The sequence below is a fragment of the Eutrigla gurnardus genome, assembly GCF_963514095.1.
Source record: "Eutrigla gurnardus genome assembly, chromosome: 5".
Lineage (NCBI taxonomy): Eukaryota > Metazoa > Chordata > Actinopteri > Perciformes > Triglidae > Eutrigla > Eutrigla gurnardus.
Window position 1 is genome coordinate 1678603 of NC_139919.1, and position 17310 is coordinate 1695912.

General features: G+C 44.4%; 1 protein-coding gene and 1 long non-coding RNA gene across 3 annotated transcripts in view; one reads left to right on the plus strand and one right to left on the minus strand.

Moving 5' to 3' along the window:
• LOC311013493 overlaps positions 1 to 17310 on the minus strand; it is a 61932-nt gene that overhangs the window by 34764 nt on the left and 9858 nt on the right. The window lies entirely within an intron of this gene.
• Positions 5071 to 17310, plus strand: part of ugl (ureidoglycolate lyase) — a 35621-nt gene continuing 23381 nt past the window's right edge. Inside the window, exons 1-4 of one of the 2 annotated variants that reach the window (XM_084009557.1) lie at positions 5071 to 5077; positions 15190 to 15333; positions 15423 to 15641; positions 16315 to 16405. In XM_084009557.1, coding sequence (XP_083865683.1) covers positions 5072 to 5077; positions 15190 to 15333; positions 15423 to 15641; positions 16315 to 16405 — 460 coding nt within the window. In that variant the 5' untranslated portion in view covers position 5071. The remainder of the gene's footprint in view (positions 5078 to 15189; positions 15334 to 15422; positions 15642 to 16314; positions 16406 to 17310) is intronic. The other variant, XM_084009558.1, reaches the window with a different exon arrangement.

Genomic DNA, 17310 nt, shown 5'->3' on the forward strand with positions numbered 1-17310 from the left:
AAAAACAAGTTACGAGCTTCAACTCTCACTGAACAGGGGCCCGTTCCCGTGAGTTTGTTAACCCTGAGAAGAGGGATACTCTGAGTTTCCCGTTCCAGAAAGCGAGGTAACTGCTGTGCAGTTGGCGGAGTGGTTAGAGCGCATGCCATGTACGAACGTACATATGCAGCAGACCCTGGTTCGAATCCCGGCCAGCGGTCCTCTCCTGCATGTCACACCCCCTTCTCTCTCCTATGTTTCCTATCTGTCCACTAAAGGTGTCTATGCCTAAAAAAATTAAAAGGAGAGGTAACTCAACCTACTCTGTGAACGTAACCTGCTCGCTGGCAGATTTTCTTCAACATACCCTGAGTTTCTCCTACGTCTCTGCCTTTTTCCAGAATCTGACTGAACTCGGGAACAATGGCTTGTCCTTTCATCGTCAACCCGATAGACATTTTTTTCCTTTTTCTTTGAGCGTTACCATTTTTCTTCCCATCTATTATTTATTTAACCAACATCCTCCCCCCTTCTATGTCACATATTGTCCATCGTGGACATGCTCTGCAGACGGAGCAAATCGCGTGCATTGCCCATACAATTCTTTGCTAACCGGAGTTTCCTTTATGACATCGGCGATGCAGAACACGTTGGCAAAGCCACAGTATGTAGGGCTGTCAGGAAGATGACACTTGCCCTGAAAAGACTCCTGCCCACATTTGTCGTTTTCCCTGGCCACAAACCTCTGAGGACCATCAAGGAGGAATTCTACAGGATTTCAGGTTGATATATAAATCATTCATTAAATGATGACATTAGAAATTATATTTTATTCACATGCTGTGACCTCTGACTCATGAATAAGTTTCCAAATGTCAGGCTGCATTGATGGAAGGCATATCCCCATCATTGCTCCGTCTGTTAATGAAGGGGACTTCATTAACAGAAAGTCGTTCCACAGCATTAATGTGGAGGTACATTGTCTCCTATCTTACAATATCAACGGCTAAACATCACAATACACTTCATCTATTATCTCTCATTCTCTGCATTGTCAAGATCATATGTGATGCAGCCTACATCATTTCGAATGTTGAGGCCAAGTGGCCCTGCTCGGTGCATGACTCACGCATGTATCGTGAGTCCACCCTGAGCAACAGATTTGCACATGGTAATTTAAGTTTTGCACAATTATCATTCCCTTGTCTTCCTCTTTTAACATACTTAAAATGTATCCACTATCTAATTATAGGAGAGTTTCCTGGCCACCTGCTGGGTGACCGAGGGTACCCATGCCAGTCCTCGCTGATAACCCCTGACCCTGACCCTGACCCTGACCCGAGCCCCCAGCAACGCTTCACTGTGGCCCACTGCAGGACGAGAGCCAAGGTGGAGATGACTATGAGCATGCTCAAAGCCCGGTTCCAGCGTCTGAGTAGACTCAGGGGAACCCCAGAGAGGGCATGCAACATTATTGTGGCATATGTTGTTCTTCATAATATTGCCACAATTAGAGGAGAGCAACACCCTGCCGTACATATTCCTAATGAGGAAGACCATCCCATCCATCCTGCTGATGCAACAGATGGAAGAGCTGTCAGAAATATAATTTGCCACAATCATTTCTCCCATTAATTTTCCACCACCACCGCAAATAAAAACACATTAATCACATCATTCCTTCTTCTTCATTTCCTACAAATACAAATGCAAGAATCAATTTATTAAAATTGTTATAACTATTTACATCATTCAACTGTGACCATGCACCAACCTCTAAACGCCATTCCAGCAATTCAATTTTCAGGTCAGCCTGACGAATTTGGTGCTGCAAGATGGCCATTTCTAGTTACCTGCGATACAGCTCCTTCACAGGTAACTAGACAAATAGGGATTACATTAAAGTCTACAGTTCTACATTCAGAATGAACCTGACATTTACTGAACATCTAACTGTGTTGATCTGTGCTGTGGAGGTTGATGGACCCTCTCCCTGGTACTGCTGAGGTATGTTCTGTTTAAAATGAATAAGCAAGTTATTTGTCCAGTCATTATTTTCATCATTTCAGTGTACATTTCAAGCTATACATTCCACACAAGGAAATAATGAGAAATAACTCAGTAGCTACCATACCATACATACTATTAAGAAGTACCTCAGGCCTGTCACACTCCCCCTCGGTGGCTGCAGTCACTGTCCATCATAATTATAGAGGTTCCCCTCATCGTCGGAGTCATCATCACCATCACCCTGTATTGAAGAAGAACATTCTGTGTCATATCCTTGAAACTATATTTGCCAAAATCTCTAGAGTATTAAGTACTTGCATGGTGTTCTGTGGTTGTGGTCTGTGGGGAGGTTTAGCTCAGGAGGTAGAGCGTTCAGCTGGCAACCGCAAGATTACCTGTTCGATCCCCGTCTCCTCCTAGCTGAGTGCCTGGTGTCTCTCACACCTCACCCTAATTGCTCCTGACGAGCTGGCTGTCGCCCTGCGTGGTTGACTCCGCCGTGAATGTGTGAATGAATGGGTGAATGACAGTCATTCCTGTAAAGCGCTTTGGAGAAAAGCTCTATATAAATGAGGCCATTTACCATTTTTACCATTTGGTTCCTGGAGGCTCGACAAGGTAGATGACGCCATCAGTAACTGTTGAGAGAAAAGACAAGGGCAAAATTATGATAAATATATATATCATAATTATATATATATGTGTATATATATATATATATATATATATATATATATATATATATATATATATATACACACACACACACACACACACACACACACATATATATATAGAAATATATTTAGATATACACACACATATATATACACACTAGAAGTTGAAATAGCCACAGCTGGGATTGGCTCCAGCCCCCCCCGTGACCCTAAATACAGGATAAGCGGTAGAAAATGGATGGATGGAAGTTGAAATAGCCACAGACATGTACTTTGTTGAATATGAGAAATATGATTAAAAACATATTCCTTATGACTACCTGTTGCAAAATGTTCTTGTGCTTCATTTTAAGCTGCAGCCATGTCCGCTTGGTGCCCGTGGGATTGCACCTAAATCAAATAAAAGGATTTTTATTACATTAACCAACTTTCAGTCGTGACCAACGGGAATTGATCCTCAGTCGCCTTTGGATAACAGTATAAAAGTATCGCTAAACAATACACCGCTGTGATACACTGTCGAAACAAAAGAGAAAATATTAAGGTTTCCAGTCGTTAACATTTCATTCAGTCTTGCGCATTGACTCGGGCAGCTATCGCCTCCCGCGCTAACTGTCTCTCCATTGCTGCTGCTGCTGTATTGCTCCACTTTCTAAAAATGTGCTCCTTTTCTGCATAAGCACGGAGCAGAATGTCCAATTCAATAGGCTTGAAATACGAGGACCTCGCTTTCTCTCCGGTTGCCATGGTGAATCGTAGCAGAGTTTACATACTCAGAGTTGATTGAACTAATTCAGAACTGCTGTCCTGGAACCCAAAACTCAGAGTTGGTTGACACAGAGTTCAGGGTTAGGTTCAGAGTTTGTTGAACATGCTTTCTGGAACGGGCCCCTGAACTTCTCTCTCAGCTTGTCTCGACTCCTACTTGACAACCCACAAGTACGCGATAAGCGCAGCTTTGAACCATTTTTCGAAGCAGTCACGTGGGTGTGCGTGAAACCAGCGTGAAATGAAGCTTCGGATGTCACTGATCACGTGATTGTCACAGAACGAATGAAGCTCCAATACAAGCTTTGCTTTAGACTGGTTCATTTTTTCAATACAAACTCCGAAGCAGAGGAATCACAGCTAACATACAGGATAAGGCCCGTGCAATAAGGCAAGTGGAAGCTGGCAAAGGGGAACCGGTCTTCTTGGGGTGTTGTCTTCCTGTGACGGCCACTTCGTGGTCTGTCTTTGGCTTCATCAGTCTCACGGACCTTGGTCCTAAGTTTGGAAATGGTACAAGGGCTGACACCAAATAATGCTGCCACTCTGCGTACCGGAACACCAGCTTCCACTTGACCTATTGCACGGGCCTTATCCTGAAGGGACAAACGTGGCATGTTTATGCTTGGAGCACACAAACTCAACAAAGTTGCAGGACCCATGTATGTTTATATATATATATATATATATATATACACAGCGAGAAGGTCCCGGGTTTGATTCCCGGGCCTGGGGTCCTTCTGTGTGGAGTTTGCATGTTCTCCCGTGTAAGCGTGGGTTCTCTCCAGGTTCATTCGGCTTCCTCCCACAGTCCATGCAGGATGCCCTTGCCCTTCCGTCCATACGAATCCGGCGTTTTCGCGGCGTGAAAACGCACTTTTTTGAAACCAGCTCTCAGGGTGGAAAAGAAAAAAACGGCACCCCTCCGTTTCGTGATCGTTTTCGTGTGGACGGCGAAAACGAATACGCTGACGTCATCGCCCCGCTCCTCGACCCTCGAGCCTGACTTCTTCCCCCGCGACGTCTCGTAACAACAACAATAACGGCGGCCTCCGTGCTCGTAGCAGATATTCTGGCGTATCAGGGCCACTGTATGAAAACAAAACGGAGCAGAGAGAGGAGGGCGTGTTTTCCACCCTGAGAGCTGGTCTCATGCTGGATTCGTATGGACGGAAGGGCGAAACGCACAAGACTTCTGCGTTTACGCACTGAAAACGTTTTCGTGTGGTGTGAATGTGAATGTGAGTGTGAATGGTTGTCTGTCTCTACTGTTGTCGGCCCTGTGATAGACCTGCCTTCGCCCAATGACAGCTGAGATCGGCTCCAGCCCCCCAACGACCCTGAATACAGGATAAGCGGTAGACAATGGATGGATGGATATATATATATACAGTATGTGTGTGTGTGTGTGTGTGTGTGCGTGTGTGTGTGTGTGTGAAAAGTTAAATTACTAAAAGTTCTCTATTTCTAGAGAAAACTTGCTAATATAGGGGCATATACAATGTCACAGTGTCACATGTCACTGACTCTCCACGGAGGACTTTAAACTCTACAAACATCTTCCTGTTCAAACAGTGACTGAAGAGAGTCCAAACCAAAGTCCATGTCTACTGAGTGAACAGAGAGCGGTCAGCAGCATGTCTGTGAGTATCACCATATTACTTTATTTAGCAGCTCAATACACATTATGGACAGAACAGGTTATGGGTGATTGAACGGAACAACTAGAATGTGAGGAGGCGTTAAGCGTGTGTTGAATGATGGACATTGAACGTCAGATTCATTTCCATTAGTGTTCAGATGCGTCTTTGCTTGGATAAGCCTGAGGGAGGTCTTGTGTGTAACATGTCCATGTTGTGTTGTTTATGGATACTACCATTGCCCCAAAATGGCCAAAAATCATAATGCAGGTTTACGTAGCATGAAGCTTAAAAGGCCCCTGTACTAATGTTTCCTGTGGAATCAGAATCGTGTGTGTGTCAGACAAACACGTCATCTATCATTGTCTCATCTGATCCAACCAGTGTAGCCTATCATTCCAATCACAAACCTCTCTTTACTGGGACGTTAAACCATCAGAACAGTAGAAAGTCTGATGAGTTATTGCTAATTATTGTATGCAGGTGAAGCATTTTGTTTTTCAGTTTTACTCCACCTCTATGGGAACCATCACCTTACTGTGGTGGAGAGGTTTGTGTGTCCCTATGACCCTGAGGGCTGTGTTGTCTGGAGCTATGTGGTCCTGGTAGGGTTTCCCATGGCAAATGTGTCTCAGACGAGGGGACCAGACTAAGAATGGTTCACAAAGACCCTACGAAAAAGGCTGTGCATAGAGGTAAGCCCCACCAGATCTAACTGCGGATTATGGGGGGGGGGGGGGACTCTGACTATTGTTTGTGCATATGCACCAAACGGCAGTTTGGAGTATTTGGCCTTCTTCGAGACCCTGAATGGAGTCCTGCATGGGGCTCCAGTAGGGGACTCCATAGTTCTGCTGGGAGACTTCAACACGCACAGGGGCAACGATAGAGATACCTGGAACAGCGTGATTGGGAGGAACGGCCTCCTTGATCTAAATCCGAGTGGTCGTTTGTTATTGGACTTCTGTGCTAGTCATGGACTGTCCATAATGAACACCATGTTCGAACATAAGGATGCTCATAAGTGTATGTGGTACCAGAGCACCCTAGGCCGAAGGTCGATGATCGATTTTGGGATTGTTTCATCTGATCTGAGGCCACATGTTTTGGACACTGGACATTGGTGAAGAGAGGGGCGGAGCTGTCAACTGATCACCATCTGATGGTGAGTTGGGTCAGAGGGTGGGGGAAACCTTTGGACAGACCTGGTAAGCCCAAACGAGAAGTGCGGGTGAACTGGGAACGAGGAGCCCCCTCTCCGAGAGATCTTCAACTCACACCATCGCCAGAGCTTTTCTGCCACCTCTGTGGGGGTTAGGGGCATTGAACCTGAGTGGGCGATATTCAAAGCTTCCTTTGTCGAAGCTGCGGTGGTGAGCTGTGGTCCAAAGGTCTTAGGTGGCTCAAGGGGTGGTAACCCTTGAACACCGTGGTAGACACCGGTGGTCAGGGAAGCCGTCCGACTGAAGAAGGAGTTATTCTGGGATGTTATCTTGGAAGACTCCGGAGGCGGTTGAAAGGTACCGACAGCCTCTGCCGTGGGGAAGGCAAAGCAGCGGGTGTGGGAGGAGTTTGGAGTAGCAATGGAGAAGAAGAGGTAAGGGAAATTATAGTTTCCCTTATGCCACGTCGACAAGATGGCAGGCTGACCTAACGCTCTCCCCAAATCACAGATTATTTCCCCAGATTCAAGTGCTTTAGTGTGGCAATATAGTTGTTAAACGAAGGAAGGGGACAAAACCAGCAAAGCTAAAAGTAAAATGAATACAAGATCCGGAAAACATGATAAAGTAGCCATGGAGAGCGACGACGAAGCTAATGCTAGCTCGCCTAGCCCGGCCGGACTTGAAGCGACTGATGCTAGCCTGCTAGCTAGTATTCACACTGAGATCAAGGCAATGCGCTCCGATGTAAAAAGTGAGCTGCACTCATTCCGGTCTACACTGAGAGAGGACGTGAAGAAGGAGCTGACTGAACTCAGAGAAGAGCTTAACCAGGCCCTGGGAGATATCAAGGGGGACTTGAAAAGCACAACAACGCGAGTCGAGGAAGCCGAACAGCGTGTGGCCGAGCTGGAGGAGCGCAACCTCGACCTCGAGGACTCGCTCCGACAAATGCAGCAAAAACAGGAATCCCTGCAAACGAAAATGACAGATTTGGAGGCCCGGTCACGGCGAAATAATGTCCGCATTTATGGAATACCTGAAGGTGAGGAAGAAAATAATATGATGGACTTTGTGGCCAAACTATTAAAGTCCGAGCTGGCTACTCCCAGCGAGCTCGATCTGAAAATACAGCGCTGCCACAGAGCCCTGGCTCCGCGACCACCACGAGAGGCTCCGCCGCGTTCCATAATAATTAACTTTCACGAGTATAAAACTAAAGAACTGATCCTGTCGTCTGCTTGGAAGAAGAAGGAGGTCTTTTACAAAGGCAAGAGAGTTTATTTTGACCACGACTTCCCGACGGAGGTAGTTAAGAAAAGAAGAGAGTATGCAGGAATAAGGAGAGTGCTTAAAGAGAAGGGTGTGCGGTTTCAGACCCCCCCACCCGCTAAACTCAAGGTGTTTTTGGACGGCGGACCCAGGATTTACAACGACGCAAGAGAAGCCGCAGATGACCTGCGGAAAAGGGGGTTCCCCATCGACCAAAATGAGCCAGGTCCAGCCCCAGAGCCTCGCATCACAGCGTGGGAGAGGATCAGGGATTAGCATCGTCAACGAGCATCCCACCCGGAGCTGATACGAAAGAAGTTGGGTGCTTTCCGCCACAACCCCCAGGAGACCTGACTCCAGTGCCAGGCTCTAAATGTGTCTGATCTCCCTTAGCCCCACCAGGTGATTTGATAATTAGCAAATTACTCATAATAACAGTTATCCTCTCCCTCCTGCCCCCCCTTTTTTTATTATTATTATTTTATTAATTTATTTAATTTTATCTTCTTCACGTTGATCAAAGACGGACTTTTAGCTTGAGTTAAGCAGGCCAATTGAAAATGGGAGAGTGGTCAGGTGGAAAGACTGCCATGGTAACCTCAAAGAGGGGCCCTTTTGTTAAATCAGGCTTTCCCCTCAATTTTAAAGAGCACGTAAACTCTTTAACAGTGGAAGTCAATTTGTTGTATACTCACTATGTTCTGTATTTACATTTCACTAGTTGTTCCTACCCAAGTTCAAGGGTAAGGTGTTACAGGTTGCAACAGGCTATTAATGACACAAGGAAACAAAGCAAATGGACTTTCAGGAATATAAGATAATGACACTTAACGTGAATGGGTTACACAATCCAGTGAAAAGGAGCAAAGTTATTGCTAAAATTAAAAGGGAAAATATTCAAGTGGCTTTCTGGCAAGAGACGCATCTCTCTAACTCAGAACATGAAAAATTAAAAAAGATGGGGTTCACTAACACATTTTACTCCTCCCACAAATCTGGACGTAAAAGGGGAGTGGCAATTCTACTCTCAAATAAGCTACAATTCCAATTAACCGGCCAAATTAAAGATAAGGAGGGTCGCTATATTTTACTCAAAGGCATGATTGATCTCAAAGAAGTTACTTTGTTAAATGTATATATGCCACCAGGGCACGACAGATCATTTATTAAAAAAATATTTGACTTACTAGCCCAAGAGTCATCAGGAACCTTAATCTGTGGGGGTGACTTGAATATTCAATTGCAACCCAAACTTGACTCAACAAATTTAAACAAGAGGAGAAACCAAAACTCAGTATTCATGCGGAAAATGCTTAGGGAATTTGGTATGATAGATATATGGAGGGATCTTCACCCCACAGAAAAACAATTTACTTACTACTCCCCTTGTCACGCAGAATATTCCAGATTGGATTATTTTTTTTATCTCTAATGCTGATAGACACAGAATAAGTGAATGTAAGATAGGAGTTAGAGATGTGTCAGATCATTCAGGAGTATACCTCTCTCTACATCTAAACAATAAAAGGAAGAATACTCTATGGAGGCTCAATACTAGCTTGTTGAATGACAGAGTTTGTAAGGAATATATAAAAGAACAGTTAAAAGAATATATGCTAAATAATGATAATGGAACAGTGTCACCAAATGTCCTGTGGGATGCCTGGAAGGCAGTACTTAGGGGTAAACTCATAGCCTTTGCTTCCCACAGGAAAAAGGAGAAACAAAAACACTTAGCAGAGCTGCAGTCTAAACTGAAGAACCTTGAAACTCAACATTCGACCCACAGAGACCCACAAACATGGGCCCAACTAAAGTGTATTAAACAAGAAATAAATCAGATTTATGATGAAGAAAATGAGAAGAAAATGAGGTTTACTAAACAAAAATATTATGAAACCGGCCCAAAGGCTATGAAGCTTCTGTCTTGGAGATTACGTAAACAACAAGCAGAAAGAACTGTTTACAAAATAAGAAACCCAAAAAACAACAAAGTATGCCATAAGCTAGAAGAAATTCAACAAGCTTTTGAAGTCTACTACAAAGACTTATATACTCAACCTGACAAAGCTGATGACTCTGTAATTGATGAGTTCCTGAAGTCTCTGGATCTTCCCTCAATAGGGGAACATCAAAATAATGCACTGACAGCTGAGATAACAACTGCTGAACTGGGTGGCGCTATCTCTCGACTTAAGGCCAACAAAACACCAGGGTCAGATGGATTTGTTAGCGAATGGTACAAAACATTCAAACTTGAGATGATGCCTTCTCTTCTTAGATGCTTCAATCACACCCTTAAGGAAGGCCAGATGCCCCAATCTTGGAGCGAGGCAGTAATATCAATAATTCCTAAGGAGGGAAAAGACAAGGGAGAATGTAGTTCCTATAGGCCGATATCCATCTTGAATACGGACTATAAGCTATTTGCCTCAATTATGGCCAAAAGGATAGAACATATTGTCTCTGAAATGATAGACCCTGACCAAACAGGATTTGTCAGAGAAAGACAGACTCAGGACAATATTAGACGAACACTCCATGTGGTAGATTATGTGATTAAGGGAAATATTAGTGCAACACTCATTAGTCTAGACGCAGAGAAAGTGTTTGACTCTGTTGGATGGGGCTTCCTCTATCAAACACTTCAACGCTTTGGCTTTAATGAAAAATCTGTTCAGTGTATTAGATCACTTTACTCAAACCCCACCGCCAGAATAAGAATCAATGGTCACCTATCACAATCTATCAAGCTTGAGAGAGGTTGTCGCCAAGGATGTCCACTAAGCCCCGCCCTCTTTGCGCTCTTCATAGAGCCCTTAGCTCAGGCGATAAGGGAGGATCCAGAGATTAAAGGCATTTCAATCGGAGGCAGTGAGTATAAGATAAGTCTGTTCGCAGATGACATATTGCTCACTTTAACTGATTCACAAAGAAGTATACCTAAGCTGATGTCTCTCTTGAGACTGTTTGGCTCATATTCCGGGTATAAATTGAATACACACAAGACCCAGATACTCACATATAATTTCACACCGAACACTGACTTGAAAGGCAGATTTGATTTTAAATGGGACGCCCCTGCCATTAAATATTTAGGAGTTTGGATCCCAAAAGACATTACCAAAATATATAAGACAAATTATAATCCAGTTATTAAGAATATCAAAGCAGATCTAGATAGATGGACTATACTACCTTTAGACATGTCAAATAGAATTGAAACGATAAAAATGTATGTCCTTCCCCGGCTACTTTATCTATTCCAGTCACTTCCTGTAGAGATCCCCGCAAAAGATTTTAGGGAATGGAATAGAATTATATCAAGATTTGTCTGGAACAGTAAGAGGCCCCGAATAAAATATAAGACCTTGCAGTTACCTAAAGATGAGGGGGGACTCTCTCTACCATGTGTGGAGGACTATTATATTGCTGCCCAGCTAAGACCTCTAGCTTGCTGGTGTAATCCAAACTATTCAGCTAAATGGAAAGACTTGGAGTTAAAGCAATGTGAAACACCAATACAGGCTTTATTAGGTAATTGCCAACAACATGATCCCCACCTGGATAAATTAAATTGCTGGACCAGGGCTGCTCTTAAGGTGTGGTTTAGCTCCTGTAAAAAACTCCATCTTGAGAAGCATGCAAAGTTATTGAAATGGGTGTCACATGACCCAGAATTTATACCATCACTTCTAGATAAGCGATTCAGGCAGTGGACACACAATGGTATTACCGCCTACTGCACTATAGTTGATAAGGATGGCCTACAGTCTTTCACCCACATCTGTAAATCATACAGACTGGGAAGAGAGGATATGTTCAGATATTTCCAGGTCAGAGATTACTTCAACAAGGAAATAAAACTAACAGATAATAAAGATGCCAATCTGATCAGTGTATTTATAGATGCATATAATGCTAAAGACAGTAAACATTTAATTTCACAAATTTACAAAAGACTACAAAACTCCAAGAACCATTCTACTATCCAGGTTAAGCAAAAATGGGAGGCGGAGGGGCGGTCGGTGGCGCAGTGGATAAGGCAGCCGCCCCATGTACGGAGGCTCAGCCTCGACGCGGAGATCAGTGGTTCGACTCCCGGCCCGGCATCTCCTTCACGCATGTCTTCCCCCCTCTATCTCCCCTTTCCACACTGTCTCTCTCTGCATTGCATAAAAAAAATAAAAAATGGGAGGCGGAGTCTGCCCTGGAGATATCTGAGGATGATTGGAAATCTGTTTGGGCAGGTCAAGCTAAAACCACTAACTCCAGAGCTTGGCGAGAATTCTGCTGGAAGAACATAATAAAATCAGGCCGATCACTTTCATATATTCTGGGCTTGCCCGCTTATCCAACCATATTGGCAAGAGCTTGCTGAAGAAATTCAGTCAATCCTTGGTTTAAAAGTCGATTTTTCTTTCACCACGTTATACCTGGGTAAATTCCCAGTTGGACTTATGGCTCAGGACAACTATCTTTACAAAGTGCTTTTGGCTGCAAGCAAAAAGGCCATTACACGGAAGTGGCTGCAGACAAATTTGCCATCAAAGAATGACTGGATCACCATTGTTAACGAAATACAGTGCATGGAAAAACTGACCTTCGTCCTAAGACTACGAGCTGAACAATTTGCCAAGTACTGGGAAAAGTGGACTTCATATTCTCTAACGTGTAACTCATTGTCTGTGTGAATGATAATCCCATTTGCTCTAATGTAGGCCCTATGTCCACCTTGTCAACCTGTCTGTTCTATATGATTTTCTCTTTTCTCTGTTTTATGTTTCATTGTTTGCCCTTTATTGTTGAAAAAGGAATTGAAAACTTAATAAAAAGAAAGTTAAAAAAAAACAAAAAAACTGTTCAATACACAATTTTAAAAACACTATACACAATATACAATATCCAATAAGATGCTAGCAGTTCCAGGAAAATGTTAAATAATATTAAATACTGAGCAAAATGGAACTTGGTGGATTTATAAGGTGCAAGATAAAGAGTTAATTACAGTGGTTATATTTAAATAATAAGTCACTTAAGTTGTGTGTGTGAGTTGCATGGGCGTTGCTGTGTAGCATTATACAGTCTAATGGCACCAGGTAGGAATAATTTCCTGTGCCGTTCTTTAAGGTATGAATGAGTCTGCTGCTGAAACTGCTCTTAAGCTTGTCCAGAGTTTGGTGGAGGGGGTGAGAGACATTGTCCATGATCACCAGCAGTTTTGCCGGCATCCTGTCCTCCGCCAACTCCTCCAGGGTGACAAGCTTAGAGCCAACAACAGACCATGCCTTCTTTATGAGTTTATTAAGTCTGTTTGTGTCCTTCGCTTTGATGCCAGCACCCCAGGACACCACAGCGAAGAAGATGGTGCTCGCAATTACAGACTCATAGAACATCTGGAGCATTTGGTTGCAGACATTAAAGGACCTGAGCCTCCTCAGGAAGTAAAGCCGGCTCAGGCCCTTCTTGTAGACTGCCTCCGTGTTTGTGGTCCACTCCAGTTTTGTTGTCCAGCACCACACCCAGGTATTTGTAAGAGTCCACAATGTCAACGTCTCGACCAGGTCTCTGTACTCATTCTCCCTCCCACCCTCTACGCGTCCCACAATGGCTGTGTCATCAGAGAATTTCTGCAGATGACACGACTCAGTGCGGTACTTAAAATCTGCAGTGTAAGTGGTGAAGAGGAAGGTAGTTCCCTCGGGGGTGCCGATATTGCCAATCAGACGGTCAGACACACAGTTTTGTAATCTCACAAACTGCGGTCTGCCCGTCAGATAGTCATTGACCCATTTGACGAGGGGAGAATCCTACCCCATGTTCTCCAGTTTGGCCTTCAGCAGCTTGGGCTGGATGGTGTCAAAGGCGCTGGAGAAGACGAAGAACATGACGCGGACAGCAGTGTTGGAGTTGGAGTCCAGCATCTGCTTGTGTAGCCACGTTTCCGTGAAACACATGATACTGGACTCTCTGTAATCCTGCTGCGTCCTTGCGAGTGCTACCAGTTTGTCCATCTTATTTGCCAGGGACCTTACGTTTCCAGTAATGACTGCCGGGATGCAAGGCTTGAACTTCCTACTCTTCCTTCTCCGTTTAACACCTGCTCTGCAGCCTCGCCGTCTCCTCCTTAGCTCCCTCGGTACTGTCGGTCTCTCCCGGCGAGGAGGGTACAAATAATAAATAAAAAAGCAAGCTAAAAACACAATAAGACTCAATAACTTAATAAAAACTACAAAGTATCAGGAGCTGCTACGATAGGCTGCCACTGGCACGGCGCCATTCTTGGTGTGACGGGCTGACTGACTGTAGACAGTCAAAAGAAGGACTTTCAGTCGGCACCAAGGTACTTCTGGCAAACCGTCCGGCACCTCAGAAGAGGGAAACGGGGAACCATCCAAGCTGTATACAGTAAGGATGGGACACTTACTGTATACTTACCGGCAATCGAGCGGTGGAAGGAGTACTTTCAGGAACTTCTGAATTGGACTGACACGCCCTCTATTGTAGAGGCAGAGTTGGAAGCTGATGGAGGATCATTGTCAATTTCCCTGGTGGAAGGAGGTAGTCAAACAACTCCTTCGTGGTAAAGCCCCGGGGATTGATGAGATCCGTCCAGAAATGCCGAAGGCTTTGGTGGTGGAGGGGCTGTCTTGGATGACACGTCTCTTAAACATTGCATGGAAGTCAGGGACAGTGCCTAAGGATTGGCAGACCGGGGTGGTGGTTTCCCTGTTCAAAAAGGGGGACCAGTGACCAACTAAAGGGGTATCACACTACTCAGCCTCCCTGGTAAAGTCTACTCCAAGGTCGTGGAGAAGAGGGTTCAGCCGATAGTCGAACCTATGATTGAAGAGGAACAATGCGGGTTCCGCCCTGGCTGTGGAACAACTGCTTTTTACTCTCACAAGGACCCTGGTTTTTTGTGGACTTGGAGAAGGCGTATGACTGGGTCCCCAGGGATATTTTGTGGGATGTGCTGCGGGAGTATGGGCTGAGGGGGTCACTTCTTAGGGTCATCCAATCTCCCAAAGCAAGAGCTGTGTTCGGGTACTCAGCAGTAAGTCAAACTTGTTTCCAGTGGGGGTTGGCCTCTGCCAGGGCTGCGCTTTGTCGTCAATCCTGTTTGTGATATTTATGGAGTAGTCAGGGGGAGGAGGGTTTGCAGTCTGGTGTGCTGCAGATCTCATCGCTGCTTTTTGCAGATGATGTGGTCCTGCTGCCATCAACGGTCTATGACCTCCAGCATTCACTGGATCGATTTGCAGCCGAATTTGAAGTGACCGGGATGAGGATCAGCACCTCTAAATCTGAGGCCATGGGGCTCAGCAGGAAACCGGTAGATTGCCTGCTCCGGGTAGGGAATCAGTCCTTACCCCAAGTGAAGGAGTTCAAGTACCTCAAGGTCTTGTTCGCGAGTGAGGGGACAAAGGAACGTGAGATTGGCCAGAGAATAGGAGCAGCGGGGGGTGGTATTGCATTCGCTGTACCGTACCGTTGTGACAAATAAAAAGCCGGTAAGCTGAGCCGGAAGGCAAAGCTTCTTTAGAACAAATTTACAAAGAAAGAAATATATTGGTGACTGAGTCACAAAGTGTGTTAGAGATAAACCTCCTGCCTTTAAAATCAGCTCCTTTCTGTGAATATTGACACTGCCCTTGATATACTCACTGATATGTTAAGTGTGTTTCTCCACAGGGTTTAGTCAGCATGGAGCTGTCCCTGCCACCCTCAGGTCTAGAAGCAGAATTTGAGACCCTTTTCACCCCAGACTCCCTCCACTTCCTCCACGAGCTGATCACCACATTTGATGAGGAGGTGCATCAGGTAAGACAGCTGAGAAGACCTTTTTGTATTCAGTGAAGAGGGCTTGTTTAAATCAGGATGAAGATGAGGATCAGTTATACTCTATCCAGGTCCTGTGGCTCCGAGGATCCAGAAAGGCACATTTGGACCTTTCAGGTGACCTACCAAGCTTTGCGGAAAGTACCACACATATAAGGAGAGACCCAACCTGGAGGGTCCTCCCGGTTCCCCCCAGGCTCCAGAGAAGGCACGTGGATATCGGGGACCTGTCTCCCTGTGATACCCAACGCTTCATTACTGCTCTGCAGTCACCAGCGCAAGGCATTCAGGTAGCACCTCCGTCACTTCTCTGCGAGTGTACGACACCAACACACTAACTGTATTTCTCTTTGATCATAAAATGATAATGTAGAAATGATTTGCATTCAAACATAAAGCTGTATTCTACGATTTGAAAGGTTTGAAACCCCTCACACACACCCCTCCCCTCTGTTCTCCTCCGAGCTCTATCGTTCTCCCCTCGCAGCCTCCCACCTCCCTCTTATTTTACGAAAATAGTTCAGCGAAGTTTCTGAAAACATTTTAGGCGAGAAATAAGCTATGCAGTTGCTGAATCTGTCTTTATTTTAGATCGACAACGCTCAGTTTGAAAGATTTTAGAGAGTTTGCAGGCGGCGCCGTCTCTGGAAACTCGCCGCTCCGCGCCGGCATTACACGGCTTCTATACTTTATTGATTTATTCATGGATTGTTTGTGATTTTTTAATGCTATTTTAACGTAATACGTTTTTCATGGGTGTATGTTTTTGTTTCCAACGAGCAAAGACAACTTTCTGTCACTATGTAGTGGACAATAAAGATTTTTTAATTGAATTGAATGGTCATTAATCCGATTTGTTTTTTTTTTTGTAATGTTTCCATGGTGACCTAAGATGGTGGACGTGGTTTTACTCCAATAGCTTCTGTGTTTTTGACTCAGTTGAAATCCTCCCTCTGGTTTCAGGTCGACTTCGATGATGGGAACTGCCCTACATATTACAACCAGATCAAAGGCATTCATAATGTTCTCAAGGCTGTTCAGAACCAGTTTCCCAGTGAGTGGTTGAATTTATATCCATACTCATGTTGGCAAGAATGACTGAACATGGACAAGTCTATTTGTGTGGTTGTGGTGTGGTTGTATGTGTGTGTATCCCAGGTGTGGAACAGGGTTGGAATTTCATCATTTTAGGGGCAAGGCCAATAGGCCTTCACTTTCCTTTTTTTTTAGGGGTACCAAGGCCACATGACAGGGCACATAGGCCATTGGGTAAAATGAGATGGTTTTACCTTTCAGATTAATACCATAACATCCTAATTCATAACAATACATGAATTATGTATTAAAATATTTTATAATACCAAAATCAAGTTAATGTTACTTTGGAATTTTTTTAAATAACATCTTACAAAGGAATTAATTAAATTCAATTTTATTTATAGTGTCATATAGTGCTCATGATTTCCAGAGTCAATACAATTTCAAAGTCCCAACATCACCCAGGGGCAAGCGTTAAAGCGACAGTGGTGAGAAAAACTGCCTTAGTAGATCGCCATGGTAACTTACGCTGTGGAGCTAACCTGCTCCGGAGCAGGTTATGTTCCTGATAAGAGATCAACGTGGAGAAAAACACTGCCTTATGACCAATCAGCTCTCTTGGTGCGCGGATAAAAATAAAGAAGCTCGGTGGATCGTGGATCGGGTCTTGTAGGAGAACTAGAGTGTTCAGAGACCGGCAAAAACCCTTTTGTCTTTCCCTGACGATGTTTTATATGAGAGATACAGATTCTCATCAGAGGGAAAGACTTTTCTGTGTCAGCGTACAGCCTACTGACCACTTTGAATTATGTTTTTATATTTATTTTATCTGCTCCCAAGTTCGTTTTACACCGCCAGGATTGCAGCTGAAAGAATTAGGCTGATATTGTCATACACCACGTTATAAGAATACATTTAAGC